Source organism: Lingula anatina, chromosome 3 (assembly GCF_051362555.1).
Source record: "Lingula anatina isolate TDL-2025a chromosome 3, LinAna3.0, whole genome shotgun sequence".
In the NCBI taxonomy this organism is placed as follows: domain Eukaryota; kingdom Metazoa; phylum Brachiopoda; class Lingulata; order Lingulida; family Lingulidae; genus Lingula; species Lingula anatina.
In genome coordinates, this window is record NC_141769.1 from 29571457 (window position 1) to 29591626 (window position 20170).

Below are 20170 nucleotides of genomic sequence, written 5' to 3' on the forward strand. Positions count from 1 at the left end.
AGCAGAGAGGATAACAATTTAAAATGTACAGAGTGTAGGCAGGTCCGTAGCCAGCAATTTCAGAGGGGGGTTTGTTTTCTGAAAAAGTGGTCCTTTTACCATAAAATCCTCAAGTAGGCCTACATACACACACTGGACAAAAGGAGTGTCACCCCCTAACTCAGAGTAATAAAAGTGGGCAGATCTTGGGTATTTATAATGCCTGGTCTACTTATAATGTGACTAATGAGTATAAAACCGCTATACCATTGAATTGTATTGTTGGTCTTGTACATGTACAGCAAATGTTATTCCTGTCTTCCTCCAATATGGCACGATACAGGCAATTATCTAACGGTTATAGGTGCAAGTTGTTAACCTGAAGAGGCGGAATATAAGCAATGTCAGAATATCGATACAATTGAATTGTTCAGTCAGAACCGTGCAGAGGGTCTGGTCTCGGTATAGAAACACTGGATCAAGAGACAAATTGCCTCTGATGGGTCGTCCAAGAAAAAATACTGGCCGTGAAGACCGACGACTGATTTTGATGTCTAGGTTGTCAAAGTTCGACACTGCTTGTCAGTTGACAACACAGTGGAACAATTTCACACATAAGAATGTGTATGTGAAAATTGCTAGGCGTCGGTTACATGCTCAGAGAGTGTACAGCAGGGTAGCAAGACTGAAACCTCTTATATCGTTACAAAACAGGCAACGTAGAGTAAACTAGGGTCAACAGGATCTGGAACTGGACAGTTCATGACAATTGGTCCTATATATTTTTCTGATGAGTGTCGCTTTGGTCTGACCTCTGATGACAGACGGGTACTATGCTGGCAAATGCCCGTCTAACCAGCAGAGAAACTCTGTTATATTCAGTGTTTCATGCTTGGGCCAGCATAAGCCCTGAACGCATCAGACAATTATAGAAACCTTGCTTCGTAGACTGGCACCTATTATTAGGTCACGTGGTTATGCCACTAAGTACTAATTTTGGACTTGAAACAGCATATTTTGGTAGAATGTATATTTTGTTCCCATTTTGTGATTTTTTGTGAAATACGATGTTAACAAAATGATACCAGGGGCATATCATTCCACAGTCATTTATCTCCCCCATAGTATTAGCTCAGTAGGGGTGACACTTCTTTTGTCCAGTGTGTGTAGTTCGAATTTTAGCCAGAGTGGACATTTTCCCAGCAAAAGGGTGGTTCTTTCGAATCCCCCGCCCCCCCCCCCCCCCCCCCCCCCCCCCCCCCCCCCCCCCCCCCCGGCTACGGGCCTGGTAGGAGATCACCGTGAACGCTTTGATGTATCACAAATGAAATGCTAACCATTGCTCCTCAAGCATTGTTGTTACGAGGGCCATTGCGCATAATGTCTCAATTTTTACAGACCGGATAACTACTGGCGCTGATTAAGATACATTTTAATTATGATTCAATGTGCGATAAGTCCGCGGTATACAGATTTAAGATAAACATTGAGCGAGTCTTGGCAAGGGCTATCTTTACTTAAGATGTCCTGATAGATACATAAAACAGCGAAGGGTTGATAGTGCTGAAAACTACGCTAAAGATACATATCGTCCGGCAAATTGGTGAGACGTCTATCTTTTTCGCCGTCATTGAAAATAACCTGGTAATTTGTACCTACAGATATGCATCGGACTTCAACATATCGCGGCGTTTGCCTCTTCGCTGTCCATTTAATTAGAGATACATATCCAGGCATATGGACTACCAGTCCGTTGGATGACTATCACACTCAAAGAGCAGCCCTAGTTAAAGGAGTTCAACGGCATTTTCTCCATCACCACTACGTTTTTTCCAAGGGCTGTTTAAGACCAAAATTTCCTTTTGAAATACCGAAGTAAGGACTGCTGTGTTACTGGTATACCTTGGCCGTCTTGGTCTGTGAACGTCAGTCTAACTTTGTATGCAGGTAGCCTAAGGCTTAGACATGAAGATCTGTAAGAACTACACAGCTATCTTACTAGCAATTGTGCTGTTAGAGGCTTTGTACGTGAGCCTCAGAATGTATAGTGAATTACTGAAGTGTAGACAGGAGGTTGAGGCATGTGCCGCTAAACCTCCGACTACGAAGATTGTATATACCGAAGCGGATTGTCCAGAGGTCGAGGCTGCTTCCGACGACGAAACCTCGAATGGTGAAGAAGAAGAAACAATAGATAAAGATAACCCCACAATCATGAGGTTTGACTGGAAAAATCTATTAAAAGAAAAATACATCTGCACGGATTTGAAGACACCGAAAGGGAAAACGCCAATTTGCGCTGATACAAAGGTAAAAGGCGAGTCATTCGTTAACAGCATACAAGACGCGATGGAAACACCAACTGTGCGGTCATTTGTTAAACTGCTCGAAAACGATCCAGACCTCAGCGTACTTGACATTCATGGTCACCTTGGTATATTCTCGTTGGTGGCCGCTAAAATGGGCCGCGACGTCGTCGTAGTTGACGGGTATCAGCACACCACGCAAGCACTTGCTAACAGTATAAGTATAGGGAATTTGCAAAATTTCGTCACCCTGATCACCAACCCTATCGATTATTCCGAGTATCATCTTAGTCTAGTCGGCGAAAACGCTGATATAGTGAGTGTAAACTCGGAGGTATCAGAAGGGAGAAATAAGGCGGACCCCATAGCAATTAACAATCTCGTAGACGAAGTGAACTATCCAAGTTGTTTACTGAAATTGGACATAACTGATCTGGACATTCGAATGTTTGTGCCCCCTTATGGATTGTTTGCAGCCCTGAAAATCCCCGTGGTTAGTTTAGGATGGAAAAATGCCAAAGATAAACCCCATGTCCAGGCATTAGCCTTCGCCATGATGTCCAAGCTGAATTACCTCCCTTTCCTCTCCATCGTCGAATCAACGTACCCTCTCGGGCCTTTGAGCACCGACCGGAGGTGGAATGAAGCGCCGTCCGTGTTCTGGGTCAGGGAAAGCTACTTAGAAAAGCGCCTCAAGCATTTGAAGAACGCCCCGCCTCCACCCGCCATGCAAAATGCCGAACCTAACAACTTCGACCCACAACCGCCCCAGGGACTAGGGGGATTCCAAGAACCCCCCAATCAGCGTTTTGCGCCTCAACCTCCCGAAGATTTGGGTCAGTACGAAAACAACCCCCAGGAATTAGGGGGTAACCAAGACGTTCCACAAAATTTGGGTGATTACCAGGCTTACCCTGATCAACAACAGCAACTCCCATCTGGTGAAGAGCTTCGACAGATTCCCCAGCAAAGAATGGAGCCCCAAGTAATGAACCGACAGCAGATGGAGCCGCAAAGAAGACTCCCACAGCAAATGAATGCACAGCGATTCGAGCAACAGCCACAAGGCAGAGTTAACGAGCCCGCTCAGGCAATGCATGCAGCAAGACTGCAAGCCCAGCAGGAAAGAATGCAAGCACCTCAACCGCAGCAGCTCCGTCCCCAACACCCGGCACAGGGACGGCAACAGCCACTGGCCCATGCAGGACAAGGAGAGGCGTTCGGAAACAGACCGCCCGTTCCAGCGGCCCAGGGAATGGATATGCCCATGGGGCAACAAGCCAGGGTACCGCCACGTGTCCCAGAAACAATGGGCCAACCCCAACAGTCACGTGGCCAAGAGGATACGCAGCAAACTGTTGGAAACCTTCAGCAACCTATTGACACGATACAAATCGGTACTGTAGATAAAGATGCACAACCTCCGGATGTGAGTGGTAAAAAATTGCGTCCCGGTAAAATAAGCAAAAATACAGCCGCGTTCATAAAAAAGCAAGCAGATAATATGGATTTGGAACTGAGTCAAGAAATGAAAGACAGACTAAATGATGCCACTGATAACGAAAGCACGTGAAAGTGTGACAGAGTGACTGAAAAATCCTTCGCAACACCAGCGCAACCTGATCTCAGCAAAAGCAATGCACTGTATTTCTGCCAGCACAATGCACCGTGTTAGGTAAATCACAAGCTAGGTTTACTATACACTCTAATATTGAGTAAAATTTATGTATACGTTTTTTCTAACAGTGTGACGTTGCGTAAGTTTGCGCTGATATGGACATTGAGATCTCAGTCTATGTTATTATAATGTAACCTAATTACAGTCTGTAATGTGCCGGGTTATGATGTAAGTTGTAAAAGATATTAACAAAAGGAATAGCTTCTATTTTCAGTTATTCCAGACACATTTGGACTATCATTAGCCTGTATTAACTGTTTGATAAAATTCTGAATCAGTTTGATGGGTTTTACTTTTTTAGAAATAAAGTACATAAATATTTAAAAATTTGGTGTCGCTGGTGAACTGAGAAATTTAGTAAGTTACTGTTTTTTCCTTACCCCAGGGAGTGCATCTTCTGTTATAACCCCGCCTTCTCTCTCTCTCTCTCTCTCTCTCTCTCTCTGAACTCTGAATTGTTTAACGTTATTTCTGTAAAATTATGCACAAAACCTCATGCAAGTACCGGTAGGCCTTAAAATGATGATGATAATAATAATAATAATAATAATAATAATAATAATAATAATAATAATAATAGGTTTTGTAGAAAAAAAGGAAGCACTGGGACTATAATATTATAGGCCGCCCGGTATATCCCCTAGTTAACCAGCAGGACAAACGTTAATCCCGAGGTGCCGCCACCGAGCAACCTAGCTTGCACTGATTTTAGATATTTTTTCAGATTGTCTTCTGAGACAACCTAATAGTGTGAGAGAAATTCCTTTCAAAGACAAAAACCTGGATAAACCTATAAATGCGACAATTTCTTGAATTTTGATTAGCAAATTCTCCATTTTCTCGGGATATTTAGTCATAGACCTTCCCTAAGCAAAATGGCACATTTACGAACGCATAATGTTTTATCAATAGAACATTAACCTATTTATAGCCTTTAAAGCGATACATTGAATCCTTTTTCTGGACAGTAGTCTTTGTACTGGTAGGCCTAAATAGCGCTGTCAAAATCCATTGGGAAGGTCTAAAAATCTTTAATTTTTGCGGTAAGTCGCCCAGCTCTTTTATAAATGTGAAAAGGCCTTTCCTGAAATGTGCTATTGTTAAGCTGTGTCAGTCATGATAAATGATCGAAATGAGATGTGAATCGATGCTGTTTTCGCGGATAACTGGATCAGTAGGCTACTGTAGCTACATATAACCACGCCCTTAATTTGCTTGAATCGCGTTCGATCAATATATAGTTAGGTCATGTCACTCTAGATGTGCTAGGAAGCTGTGTAATATACAGTTATGTTTAAATGCTTTAAATTAAATCAATCTTTTCAAAGTGCATGATATTTTTTTATTTCATATCATTGTGCACTCATACACGTACATACGTACTGTACGAGTAAATTTTTCATCTTAAAAACTTTACAAAGTCTTTAAAATAACAACATTTCATCTATAAAAATAATGCACAAATTAAAAAAGGTCTTGAAATTTCTCTTTTCTTTTAACCAAGTCTCTTTATGAAATACAATTTACATGGATCTAAATGTTAACATGAAACTTTGATAAATTCTGATAAATTCATAAAGATGAAGTCACATGACAATGTTAGTAACAGCCAATCAAAAACGGCGTCCTGGGCGGCCATATTGAACAGGTGCGCCGCCTTGTGACAACCTGACAGTGTTGTTTATATCGTATTTGACTTTTGAATGTGTCGCCCGCATTGTCCTTTAGATACTGAGGCAAAGAAGAGCACTGTAGTAAAGATGTGAAGGTGAGTATAAAGCACCGCCAAGAAATTTGGACATTCTCTTCTTCTTAATATCTTTTTGATAAAATATTCTGCAGTTTCATAAAAATTCAAAATTCGATTCGGCGCTAGTTGCTTCACACTCGTCAGTGAAGGTACTTCTACTACTAGCTACCAGTACTACCACTGCGTGTCCAGTTGTATAAATGCTTGCCGTCTCAGGGCCATAATATAACATTATCATCTCTCTATTGTGTTACTATTCTAGTGTAAGCTGTTTAGAAATGTTGAAGTACCCGGTATTTGATCAACGTTAGAGGACTGAGATACCACTACATTGACTGCACAGTTAACTGTATTTTTAACACACCACTGCTACTTCATACTTACATAACTTTTTCATAGATGAAGTATGTATAGTGGGTGGCTTTACTGGGGTTAAAAACCGTTACATATGTGACTAAAATTGATGACTGCAATCTACCTTTTGAAACATTTCTCTGATACAGACCAAAGTTAATTAGCTGTTTTTAGCACCCAACTTCCTTGTTGTTCATTTCAGTGTTCTCATCCCTGGATGTACCTGGCCTAAGGGCCAGGCATTTAAGGCACTCGTCTGGAATTCTTTCCTAGATTTTATTGTTAATTTCAAGTACAGAGCAGCATCCTTAGTCCTCACTGAGGCCATGCATTCACTATTTGTCAGTGTGAGATTTAAAAAAAAAACAAAAACAAAAAAAAACAAAAAAAAAAAAAAAAAAAAAAAACAAACAAACAAAAAAAAAAAACAACATAAGGTTAAATACTAGTACATATTGGTAACTGCTTGTTTTAATACTTTGTAACCTTGAAACACAGTAAAGTCAAGTTAGATTTATTACTAGTTCGTAACATTAACTTCACATCTTTTCATTTCAGCTTTGACACAGTTCACAAATAAGAGGTGATCGGTTAATACCAGCGGACCATAACTTACAACAATGGAGCCATCACGCAATAAACCAAGATGGCAAAGTTCACCAAACTTCAGCGTAAACTCACTGTACAAATTCATCAGACTTTGGCTGCTGCTCCTGATGTTCAACTCTGTGGAAAATCACAACTTTAATGTCCTTTATAACCCATGTTCGCATGTTGACGAAGTCACTGGGATGACAGAATATTTGGCATGCCTTGGTGAACCAGAGGAGTTGACAAGGACAGCTTATTATAACTTGACATTGAGTTCTCCCAATGACACTTGCGGAGACCCCCCAGAGATATTCTGTGGTCTGGTAAGTAGGGAATGTTAAAGAGCTTTTTGGGGGGTAAATTTTGAACAAATGTCTCTATGCATTTTTCGTCTCATTTCTTTTCATTAAGATTATTTTATGTGTTGTTTTTTTCTGCTTTAACTTTTATTTAGATTTATCTTTACTAAATGTGTTCTTTCTGCTTTACTTCTTTGCGCTTGATATTTTATTTGTAATGTAATTGTCTGAAACAACAGTTCTGAATTTATTAATTTTTTTGTTCAGTTTCTTTTAATTTAAAATCAATGTTTCAGACAAAATTTAGTTATGAATAAGGCCAGATGGTGCGCACACAAAACTAGACTATAAATCATCAGCTGGATAAGTCAATAAAACTGATTGTAAACCTCGACAGTTACGTCATCAATGATGTGTCTTACTCAGAAAATAGCACAACATGGACCTAGACCACAAGTTAAAATACAGTGACGTCACTCATTTTTTCAAACTTTAAAACTGAAGCAAAACAGGAAAGCTTGTTTTTTTATGTCAGATGTTTTCAGTGAAGTTAGTAGATGGAGTAGTTAAGTACTATTGAGAAGACTGGCTGTGTCCTATCTGTTATGTCACCCAGTTGTCATGGCTCTTAATTAAATCTACTTCACAATGTGTCTATTGATCATTTCCTACAATCACATGAAATATTTACCCTTAATCACTTAGGAAATACCTGGCTAGCGTGTCTTTACCTTTGGTGGATTTTGTTTTGTTCCTTCCTGGTTTCTCTGGTTTAATCATAAAATATTTAGAATATTTCCCCAATACCAAAATTATATTATAATGAAATGGCGAAGTTATTGTGTAGTTAAATAAGGGTTTAAGTCAATCAGAAATGGGATTTTCATGTTTATACTCTCACTGCAGAGATCCTACAGTAACTTTTGTTTTATTTTTTAATTTTATATTTTTGTAAGAAGGTGCTTAACATTGCAGATGTTTCAATGTTAACTATAATCCTATAAACACCTCTGCTGCATGCTTACTGGTAGTCTCACTGTAAATAGTTTTTGTTACCTAATATTGTTGTTCTTATATTTGTATTCTGTTGTCACCGTGATGATTTCTTTATTTTGGAATTAATCAGTCCTTCAATAATTAATTCAACTTTCTCATACCCTTGTTTTCTACATCGATCTACCTGTTTTTTTTCTTTCTTTTCTTTTTTTTTTAAACTAAGCACAGGGCAAATTCATACGATATTCCACCCCACCTATTATAAAATTGATGATTACGTTCCTGGCTGGACTTAAGAGGTCTGTTGGCCATAACAAAAAGCTGTCAGCTTAGATGGCTAGATTTACGTGAAGTTATAATATGATATGCCTCTATATAACATTCCCCTTGCTTTTGAAATCCTGCAAATCCAGGTGATTATCTGGGGGTTCAGCAGCTTTTGTATACTGTTGAAATAACGAGGCCTAGACCCTCAAGCATACCCAGGCAACATAAGATAACATGTTTTCGTACTACCAAACACATTGGTAAATAGGGTTTGTTTTAATTAAGAACATGTCCACCCCTATCCCCAACTCTGCAAGTTGCAGCACTGGATGGTGTGAAAAACTGGAGGAGGACTGTATTAACTTTTATGATGGCTTTACATTTTCTTATTACATATTCACACACTTACAGAATCTGATATGTATTTGATATATAAGGTGGAACTATATGGAATCCTTCTTGATGCTGTTTATAACTAATTTAAAGTAACTATAACTAAAAGGTGATTCTTTTTGTTTTGTGTTGAGAATGTAATGTTGACTGATATGTATTTTTGTTTACTAGTATTTAATTATAATTTGGTTCACAATATTTACAGTATCATCTATTTTGTATATTACATTTTTTTCAGAGACGAGGTTCAGCATGTGATTACTGCAATGCCAGCGACCCAGCTCGTGCTCACCCCCAAGAGTACATGGTTGACGCTGACAGCGAAAACACCTGGTGGCAATCTGTCACCTGGCAACGCCACCCACAACCCCTTCATATCAACATCACCTTCTCTTTTGGCAAACTCTTCGAGCTCAGCGATGACATCATCATCAGATTTAATTCAGGGCGACCGCAGGAGATGGTCTTGGAAAAGTCAATCGATTTCGGGCGCACCTGGATGCCGTTGCAGTACTACGCCAGTAGCTGTCAGAAATACTTTAATCGTGGAGTGCCAAGGACGATAACCATGGCCAATCCAGATGCTGTAATATGTACAGAGGCGAACAGTGTTGTGATCCCTTACACTGGAGGAGAGGTGAAATTCTCCGTGACGGAGGACAGATTCAAATTGTTCCTCGGAAACACTCTTACAAATTACACCACTCTCTTTGAGTCCTTTAATGAGACAAACTGGAATGTGTTTTTGAGATTGACAGATCTGAGAATAAGGCTGCTTTATCCTGCCACAGATGGGAATGAGCTCTTTCCTACAGACAATAACATATTTAGGAAGTATTACTATGCTATAGCTGATGTCTCTGTGACAGGAAGGTAAGCTGTCTTCTTCAGTTAGCCAGCTGTGGTACCATCTTATAGAGTTAATGGGCTAAATCTCTGTCATAAGTATTATTATGCTAAAGCTGATGTCTCTGTGACAGTTAGTTGAGTTGTCTCAGCCTGCTTTAGCTAACTTAGTTAGTTGTCTAAAACTCTACCATAAATATGGATACAAATAGGCAGTGCCAATCTGTAGCTTACTATAATACTGACCATACAGCTTTCCAACATCAGCCAAGAAAACTAGAACTTTTTAATTAATGTTTTTTTTATAAAGTTGAATTAAATGTGAGTATTCAAAGCAAAACAATATTTTAGAGTGGCTGTTAATTGTTCATATACAAAATAAAGGTACTTGAGCTCTATGAAGTCTAAAAGATACACACACAGAACTTGCCCCAGCTTACTAGTATTTTATTTCATGCATCTCTTATACACTAAAATGTCTCTTTATTCCTAACCCCCACAGGTGCTACTGTAATCTCCATGCCAAGTTTTGCCAGGTCCAGAATGGCCGCACTGTGTGTGACTGTCAACACAATACCGCGGGTGACAACTGTGAGCACTGCCTGCCACTGTACAATGATAAACCCTGGAGACCAGGTTACTATCTCCCAGTGGACACGGGGTCCCCCAACCAGTGTCAGAGTAAGTGTACATACTAGTGTTTGTTTGATGCCAGTTTGTTTACCTGACTCATTGTCATATACTAAGTACAGGTAGACATTAGAATCAGAAATGCATGTGTTCTGCTGTCCTTGCTTTCCAGGGGCGGATTTAGGGCGTCTTCTGGGTCTTCCGGAAGACTGTCAGATTTTCAAGTTTACATTGACGGGTATCCATTTTTTTCTGTCGGAAGATGGTCAAAAATGACGAACGGATCAACAAAGATAATTTGGAAGACTGTCAGAAAATATCTCTGAATCCGCCCCTGCTTTCTCCTAGCACATGTCAGCAGGAGTGATATGATACCATGATCAATGCATCATATGTGCTGGGTATTCAGATAGTGCTGTCATATGCCATTCAGAACTGAATGATATCTCCCTAAGCTGGCTGAATTATTCAAAAGCTTTCCTACCCGTATTTTTAACATGAAATGCATGTCAACACACTGTGACACATAAAACACACAGCTTATGTGTATTGAAAATCAATAGATTGCTGTGTGATCTTTCTGCTGTGGTATTAATCATGAGTTAAGGGCGGGGTTCTTAACGCAAATTGTGGCCACCAATATGCATTAAATTGTTTAATAAAAAAGATTACTGTATGTGTGTCATTTTTTGACATTTCATTATCAATTTGATGAAGATCATTTATGAAGTTATTTGAATGTCTTTAAAAGATAAACATGGTGATATGAAGACATTGTGTTACTGTATAAAAAACAACATTGCTGCTGGTCTTGCATAACCCCAAAGTGGATAATTAATTTTGTAAAAAGTATAAACTGAAAGGTTTATATTGAGACTTAAAAGTGCTAACTTCTATTATTAAGCCCCAGCTTGGAGAATTGACATATTTTTAACCAATATCTGCTGGATGTAACTTTCAAAATTTTGAGCACTTGTAAAAACTAAATACTAGAGGCTGAACCATTATATTATTCACCGTCTATCATTTACTTTATATGAAATCAAATCTGCAGTTATGATCAGTTATTGCTGTTTGTGTGTAAACTGAAGACTCGTTTATGGAAACACATGTTGGAGCATTCAATGTGGCAGTTGTTTCCATTACAAGTATTTGTCATTTGCATATTATATTGAGTACTTAGCTGAATTATTGATGTCTCCTAACACACCTGCTGCACCAGTTAAAACATACATCAAGTCACATTTAGATTAAGACATGAGTCAGTGATTTTGGTTCTTGCTTAGGATTCTCTTAAAGTATGTCTACTATGTATTGATTTAGCTACTTTTAATCCATGATCACTAAGGCCACACTTTTTTATTTTTATGGATGACATCCTCTGGGTACCCCAAAATCGGTGCGAGAGGGCGAAAAAAAAAAAACAGTCCAAAAAAAAAAAAAACTGCTTAAGTAAAGGAATGCTGTCAGTACACAGCTGGAAACACAAATTTAACCACAGAAACACGTATCAAACTAACAATATGTCTTTATCCATGCTCTCAAAATATTAAAGCATTGTGAATACTTCGTAGAAATGTAAAAAAAAAGTCATGAATTGATATACTTCATATTACCAAATCTATTTAAGGTTATTTCATGCATTCATTTGGTATAGCAATCAATAAAACAAATATCAATCAAACAGTGTGTCTTTATTTGTATTCTCAGAATATTAAAACATTTTGAACACTTCACAGAAATGTTTAAAAAATGATGCAAAGATATGCTTAATACTACCAAATCTATTAAAGGTCATTTCAGACGATGCCATTTTGTCAACTTCAACTCACACAAAGCAGCTAAACTGTCAGGTGGCCTGTCCGACCTTCAGCCCACCAAATACCTCGACGCCCTTGTCGACCCTTTTTTCGCTACAGAAAACCTGGTATTAATGTGCTGCTTTATACAGAATGTCACAGAAATGTTTCGGCCGCCGCCAGCCTTTCGCACAATTGTAAAAAGGTGATATCTCCATGCCCAATATCAATGGCATACCAATCCAAAACGATGGCTCCCATTCTCTTTATGACTTTTATTGTTGTGTAATTTGAAAGTAATCCTAGAGATGAATTTGACAGCAAAGTGGCCGCATTTCCACGTGGCGAAAATACGCATGCGCAGAAAGCTCATTTCCTTGCAAATTCAATAACAACGTTTGCGACAACCGACTTCGTTGGGGGCTGGGGGGGGGGCTTTTTTTTTTTTTTTTTTTGGAGAACGGGCGAAAATCCATGCGCGCGCAGGATGTCATCCATAAAATTAAAAAAGTGTGGCCTAACTGTAAAAACTGCCTGTGAACAAGGCGTCAGATATTAACTCTGTTTTGCAAGAATGTTATTGACAGTTTGGTCTCTATTCTTTGTTTTTAATTTTATGCATCATATTGCAGATTTACAAATCTTATCTTCATTTACATAATGTAATTTCAGAAAAAAAAAACCCAGTAAATTAAATAATTGATTATAATGATAGTATTAGTAAATGTTCAATAAATATACTGTTATCATTAAATTATTTAATACAGATGAATCACGATAAAAGATTAAAATGATATTAACCTCAATAGCTCTGTAAAGGTGGAACAGATCGTATTTTGAAATATAGGTAAAATGTTTGTATTAATTTTTTATGCATAGAAATTATGACATAGAAACAACAAATGTTTCTTGTACCTTAAAATGAGGTTGGATAAATGAATATTTCTCTTTAACTGAAGTAGAAACAAATATATTAGCATCCACAATAATTTAAAAGTCATGCTTGATTTTCTCCAGAATGCAACTGTAATGACCACGCAGACAGCTGTACGTATCAGGGATCAGTTGGTGGTGGCGTCTGCGACAACTGCTATCACAACACCAGGGGGCGTTACTGTCATGAGTGTCAGATGGGATATTATCGTAATTTGTCGTTGCCTATGACGAGTGTCAATGCTTGTGCAGGTAGTGTGCCAGTGCCATGGGGTGTAATTATGTAATTGTTGATGAAAAATTTTATTCTGGGCTTAACTTCACATATGATATGATTTTTACAGACTATATTTACATAATCTTTTTGATAAAGGTGGTGAATTGTTTTCACCTGTCAATTAATTTGTCCTTTATTTTGTATTTTATTTGCCTACTACACATTTTGTTCACAATAACCCCTATACATTAAACTTCTACATGTAAAATATCTGTCCTATTTATTTTCAAATTGCTAAAATTAAGTACCAGTTAAGATTTTTATTCATGAAAAACAAACAAACATTTATTTCATTATTTTTAGCATGCAATTGTGAGGTCCTTGGTGTCAGGGATGGAAACCTGTATTGCCTCCAGAGTGCTAGTAATAATCAGGTGATTGGTCAGTGTTTCTGCAAGGACAGAGTGACCAGCAGGAGGTGTGACATGTGTGTAGATGAATACTACGGGTTGTTGCTGTCAGAACAACAGGGAACATGTAAAGGTGAGAGTAAGGAAAGAAACACACACACTCTCTCATGTATGCACACACACACACACACACACACACACACACACACACACACACACACACACACACACACACAACCAGTGTCGTTTGGTAGCAGATCTTCCAAAAATTTAAATAGTTTATTTTAACTTGTATCTGTAATCTTGTTGTCTGAGATTATAATTCAAAAAATTATGTTGGTTTCCCTTGACATATTACAGAGAGAGACCTCTCTCTCTCTTTGCTAGCATGTGTGTGTGTGGTAAAGTAAAATTTAATTAAAATTTTTGTTGATATGCAATGTGCTTTTTGTTGATTCCACATTCCGCTTTTCACCCCCAGCCTGTGGATGTAATCAAGATGGCACAGTACTACAGAGTAATGTGTGTGAGAAGCAGCAAGGCCAGTGTCCCTGTAAGCCTAACATACATCTGAGGACATGCAGTGAATGCAGGGATGGCTTCTACGACTTCCCAGCAGGAAGGAGTGCCGAGGTCAGTTCAAGAGATGTCAGTTTTATTGCAGGTTTTTTTTTTGTACAGTTATGGTACATACGTGTTAATATTTTAATTATTAATAGCAAAGGAATGCAATATTAGTTGAATAATTTTATCTGCTTCTTAAAGTAGTAAAAATTATTTTAAACTTATTAACACAAACATCATTTTATTTTGCATGATTCTCTTATAATGGGTTAATTTAACATAACATAACATAACATAACATAATTTTATTTCACGTCAGTTTTCCAACAAGCACAACACTAGCCATAGCAGGCTAATATCACCGACAGAATGAAATAAATTAATGTGAAGTACTATAATAGTGATATAAAATTTAAATAAATAAATAATTTATTTTTATATGCAGTTATTTTACCTGAGAAAATATTAAAAGTATTTAAGTGTTTAACACTATTGATTGTATAAAAGTGAGATGTTGCCTTAGAGGCTACCTGAGATTTAAAACCAGAATGCCTTTTAGGCTATACATTTGCACACAATTCACATTTCCAGTTTGACTGGGGTGTCCAGTTTTGGACCATACCTTTAAAAGTGTCCAGATCTTTACAATTTTTCATTGATACTGGCAACATATTCCATAGTTTAGCACCACTGTAGGCTAATGAATTTAATCCATAGCATTTTGTCCTGCAGTGCTTCTGAAGCAACTGATTTGAGTTCCTTAAGCTGTAAGGTACTTCTTTAACACTGAACAAATCCCACATGAAAGGTGGGGAGAGCTTATTTACTGATTTAAACACTTCAATTATTACAGCTCTATTCCTAGAAAGCTCAAGAGTAGATAACCCTGCTTTCTCTAGTAATGTACTATAACTAGACTCAAAATCATCATACACAAACTTTAAGGCTCTGTACTGAATGCGTTCCATCTTTGCACAATCTACAGCACCACAAAAGTTCCAAGCTAAAGCACAATAGTTAAACTGTGATAAAATAAAACATCTAAAGACTTGTAGTCTAGACATTTCATCAAGGTACTGTGAAAGTCTCTGTAACACTTTAAGTTGAGCACCTGCCTTCTTACATAGTACACTGATATGATAATGAAAATTAAGTCTTTCATCAATATTCACACCTAATAGTTTCACATGTGGTTCTGTGGTGATATTAGCATTATCAATACTGATAGTATTTCTATCTGTAGTTTCATTTAACATAATAGCATGAAATTTAGATGGGTTAGCCTCCATCATATTGTCTCTGAACCACTTTATGGCAGTCTCTGACTCTGTAGTTAGAGTCTCTATCACCTCCTGTCTGGTTGGGTGCATAGCGACTAGAGTGTTGTCGTCAGCATAGTTGTATAACGACGCTCTGGTGATCGTTGCGTAAATGTCATTCATGAAGACATTGAAGAGGATCGGTCCCATGATGGAACCCTGCGGGACCCCCTTTACCAGCGGTAGCCAATCACTGACATGTCCAGAGAGTTTAACCCTCTGACTGCGTGACGAAAGGTACGCCCATATCAAGGCACAACCTTTTTGCGACATGCCGTAGGCCCTGAGCTTGGCGATAATGAGCTGGTGCGGCAAACAGTCGAACGCCTTGCTCAGGTCCATTAGGATGGCTCCTGCGTGGTTGCGATTTTCCAAGGACTGCTTCCAGTCCTCGATCAAGCGAAGAAGCACATACTGGCAGTTGTATCCTCTCCTATAAGCGGCCATCCTGGGATCCAGGATCCGCTCTTTTCATTTTCTGCTGGTTTGACATTGGCTAGTTTGTTTTATCCCTGAGAATGTTTGAATTTAATAAAGCAATATAAGAAATAAAATACTATATAATTTACAATAGGATAAATCTTGACAAGCAAATTTCCTGTAACATTTCAAAGACAGCTTATTAGTATTGATAGAGTTCATGAATTAAATCCCCCCCCCCCCCCCTCCCCAATACTGTTACAGTAGAGAAGGCTTTCTTGACCATGTAACCAAACACTACTATTTCTCCTCCAGGACTGTCAAGACTGTGCATGTGACCCCGGAGGGTCAAGGTCACTGGTGTGTGACAAGGTCACTGGATTCTGCCAGTGTCGTCCCAATGTCGTCTCCAAGACATGTAACACTGTGGCGCCAGGCTACTTTCACCCCTATACAGATGCTATGTACTACAAGGTGTCCCGGGGAAACTGCTCTGAGGCATCTGATGTGGTATATGTGGGCAGGTTTACAGGGATGACTTTCCAGTCTTGTTTGGGGAATGCCTACATGGAGTTTGGACCACTGAGTCTTGATTCAAGGATCAGTCAGAATGAAATGTATGTACAGTATGTAAATATTTACTTTGAAAGTTGTATTTTTTCAACGGAACTTTTTGATTTCTTTTCATTTTCTGCTGGTTTGACATTGGCTAGTTTGTTTTATCCCTGAGAATGTTTGAATTTAATAAAGCAATATAAGAAATAAAATACTATATAATTTACAATAGGATAAATCTTGACAAGCAAATTTCCTGTAACATTTCATGTGGATTGTTAATGTCCATAATGTGACTAAAAAGTAGTCTCAAAGTTTGTGATTTTATATAAAAGGTTGAACATTTTCACTACAGGTATGTGTACCCAGCGGTTCGGTTTTCATATGACAATGCCATTATGAATGGAGTACTGGATATCACTGTAGATGGCAGTACTGTTGGTGAGACCTGCCCCACTACAAGAGGAGCCCTGACCAGTATGGGCACTGTCTTTACGCAAGGTTAGATCAAGAGCTTATATGCTAATTATCAAGTTCTAGACACTGTTTTTGACAGGTTTTTGACAGGTTTTCTAACAATTTTATTTACAGAGTCAGTTTTGAAAAAGAAGCAACTTATTATATTTATTAGCGGACAAATATTCTATTCAATAACTGTTGTAGCTTTAAATAGCTTTGTTCATGGACATCTAAAAGAAAATTATTTGATATTTTGATTACCAGTCATTTCTCAGCCAAACATAAAGTTTCAATATAAATTGTGCTCACCAGAAACTAGCAATAAAAATTATTTCTGAGCTACTCAAGATGTTTTTAATTCTTTAAACAGGGACTGGCAATGCCTGGGTGTCCATATCCCCAGTGCAGCTGGACAAGAGATGTCAGTACATCTTTACACTGAGTCTACTGGGGGAGCCTAACTCAGTTATCACCATTGATGCTCTCCTCTTGTTGCCAGCCTTGGAGTACACAGACGCTTTCATCCAAGCAGGTATTTCAGACAATTTGCAATGGTTAAAATATTCTTCCTTTGAAGATTGCCTCCTTTTTAAGGGTAAAACAGATTTTAGCAAATTGTCTTATTTTATGAAATGTGCAAACACTGGGAGGTATAAGTTGTCCTTGTGTATTTTTCTCTGTTTTTATTCCCGTTTTTGTTATGGAGATATATTAGATAAATGGGGAGTTTTATTTGTGCTCTTACTCCTGTCTTGGTAACAGATTATTTAAAGAGTTTAATTTTTATCTCTGTTTGCCTGTATTGTATGAATAACTGAATATCAGATGTGTTTTCACTTTGAATTGCGTTTCAGATATAGCCACGCAACTCCAGTACAGAGATTGTGTCCAGCAGATTGCCAAACTAAACACCAAACAGCAGGCTGTCTCCAGGTTACTATGCCAACAGATGGCCTTCTCTGTCATGGCACAGCTCTACAATGGGACTATGGGTAATTATTTACATTTATTTTAAAGAAAATAATGCTGACAAATTAAATAAATAATTTAAAATTTTTTAATGATCATAAAATGTGTCATTTGCAAAAGTTTTCAGTTGGCTTTTCCATACAGATTTTTCAATTGAGCCAGTGTTGAAATTTTAAAGTCAGTGTCACATTTGAATTTCAACTTGGAAACATGCATTTAAGTATTTTTTAAAGAAAAAATTTATAATATATTAACAAAACGAGAGGCATTTTTATGTACAGACACAGATGTGTCTGTACATATAGCCATCATCTGCGTCTGTCGTCGCCGTCGTCGCCGTCGTGCACTTTTACCGATAACACGATAAGTGGAAAACCATTTTACCTTTTGACTTGAAACTTGCAGAACTGATGAATATTCATAATACGCAGGTCAAGTTCGAAAATCAGCATGATCGGGTCACTTTAAGGGAATTTATGCAGTTTTTTCACTTTTTTCAGCATATATGCAGCACCGATAACACGATAAGTGGAAAACCATTTTACCTTTTGACTTGAAACTTACAGAACTGATGAATATTCATAATACGCAGGTCAAGTTCGAAAATCAGCATGATCGGGTCACTTTTAGGGAATTTATGCTGTTTTTTCACTTTTTTCAGCATATATGCAGCACCGATAACACGATAAGTGGAAAACCATTTTACCTTTTGACTTGAAACTTACAGAACTGATGAATATTCATAATACGCAGGTCAAGTTCGAAAATCAGCATGATTGGGCTATTTTGAGGGAATTTATGCTGTTTTTTCACTATTTTCAATATAAATGCAACACTGATAACACAATATAAGAAAAACGGATTGGCCAATTGTAATTATACTCACAGGAGTGGTCAATCTTACTAAAACGCAAGTTGAGTTCGAAAATCAGCATAATCGGGCCATTATTTTAGAAGTTATACTGTTTTTTTCACATTTCCTCAGATTCAATTCTTAAGCATGTTAACAGTCTCATTATTTAACTAATAAGATGCCTAAAAGTGTTTGTTTGATATTTCCTGCATCTTTACAACATTGTTAGTTGATTATGTAAAAAACATGGTAAACTTGTTATCATGTATTGTGTAATAAAGTGTCAAAAATGGAAATAAACTCATATCATTGCAGTTTGTCAGATTCAATCATCCACTATGTTCAGAATCTCAGAATGGAGGAAATTGGACATTTAACACTGTTCTATTGATACTTTTCCCATCTCATCAATTTTTTTAGTTGGTCATATAAAAATGGCAGTAAAATGTTTATTTTGTTTTATGTTAAAAAAGTGTTAAAAATGGAAATAAACCCATTTCAGAACAGTGCTGTCTTGTTTACATTTTGGCATTTTCAAGGTGTGACTTTGAAGTTCCATGGGCCTGAAGACCTTTGCTAGTCACATTTTCTGAATATCTGTGATACTAATATTTTATTATTAAAAATTGATGGTTATTATGCTGTTAAACATTATGTAATATTGCATCAAAATTTGAAGAAACCCCTATTTTGGGCACTGCTCCCATGATGACCATTTAAGGAAAATCATGTCACTTACTGTTCTCAAACTTACAGGAAAGAAACATGGGACTAAAATACAGCTTCAGTAGGCAATGCAGTCTGTTTGGTAATTTTTTCTGGCAGTTAAACAGTTTTTTGTGAAAATTTAATTTTTCACATATTGGCATTTTCAAGGTGTGACTTTGAAGTTCTATGATCCTGAAGACCTTTGCTTGTCACGTTTTCTGAATGTCCATGTTACTAATATTCTATTATTAAAAATTGATGGTCATAATGCTGTTAAACATTATGTAATGTTACATTAAAATTTGAAGAAACCCCTATTTTGGGCACTGCTTCCATGATGACCATTTAAGGAAAATCATGTCACTTTCTGTTCTCAAACTTACAGGAAAGAAACATGGGACTAAAATACAGCTTCAGTAGGCAATGCAGTCTGTTTGGTAATTTTTTCTGGCAGTTAAATAGTTTTTTGTGAAAATTTAATTTTTCACATATTGGCATTTTCAAGGTGTGACTCTGAAGTTCTATGATCCTGAAGACCTTTGCTTGTCACGTTTTCTGAATGTCCATGTTACTAATATTCTATTATTAAAAATTGATGGTCATAATGCTGTTAAACATTATGTAATGTTACATTAAAATTTGAAGAAACCCCTATTTTGGGCACTGCTTCCATGATGACCATTTAAGGAAAATCATGTCACTTTCTGTTCTCAAACTTACAGGAAAGAAACATGGGACTAAAATACAGCTTCAGTAGGCAATGCAGTCTGTTTGGTATTTTTTTTTTTTTTTTTTTTTTTTTTTTTTTTTTTTTTTTGGCAGTTAAACAGTTTTTTGTGAAAATTTAATTTTTCACATATTGGCATTTTCAAGGT

General features: G+C 37.5%; 2 protein-coding genes across 2 annotated transcripts in view; both read left to right on the forward strand.

Annotated features, from left to right (window-relative positions):
• Window positions 1–1704: 1704 nt before the first annotated feature.
• On the forward strand, window positions 1705–4241 carry LOC147763193 (uncharacterized). The gene has a single exon (XM_087008064.1). It carries the CDS (start codon window positions 1945–1947, stop codon window positions 3856–3858), a length of 1914 nt encoding a protein of 637 aa, XP_086864190.1. The 5' UTR covers window positions 1705–1944; the 3' UTR covers window positions 3859–4241.
• A 1330-nt stretch (window positions 4242–5571) lies between these two features.
• Window positions 5572–20170, forward strand: part of LOC106168407 (uncharacterized) — a 35832-nt gene continuing 21233 nt past the window's right edge. The window contains exons 1-11 of the mRNA XM_087008063.1: window positions 5572–5731; window positions 6626–6981; window positions 8852–9486; window positions 9962–10140; window positions 12906–13073; window positions 13402–13581; window positions 13930–14081; window positions 16067–16368; window positions 16662–16807; window positions 17136–17297; window positions 17620–17757. Coding sequence (XP_086864189.1) covers window positions 6688–6981; window positions 8852–9486; window positions 9962–10140; window positions 12906–13073; window positions 13402–13581; window positions 13930–14081; window positions 16067–16368; window positions 16662–16807; window positions 17136–17297; window positions 17620–17757 — 2356 coding nt within the window. The 5' untranslated portion in view covers window positions 5572–5731; window positions 6626–6687. The remainder of the gene's footprint in view (window positions 5732–6625; window positions 6982–8851; window positions 9487–9961; window positions 10141–12905; window positions 13074–13401; window positions 13582–13929; window positions 14082–16066; window positions 16369–16661; window positions 16808–17135; window positions 17298–17619; window positions 17758–20170) is intronic.

Coding starts and splice junctions, on each gene's coding strand:
- LOC147763193 (XM_087008064.1), top strand. CDS start 1,945: ATGAAGATCTGTAAGAACTACACAGCTATCTTACTAGCAATTGTGCTG.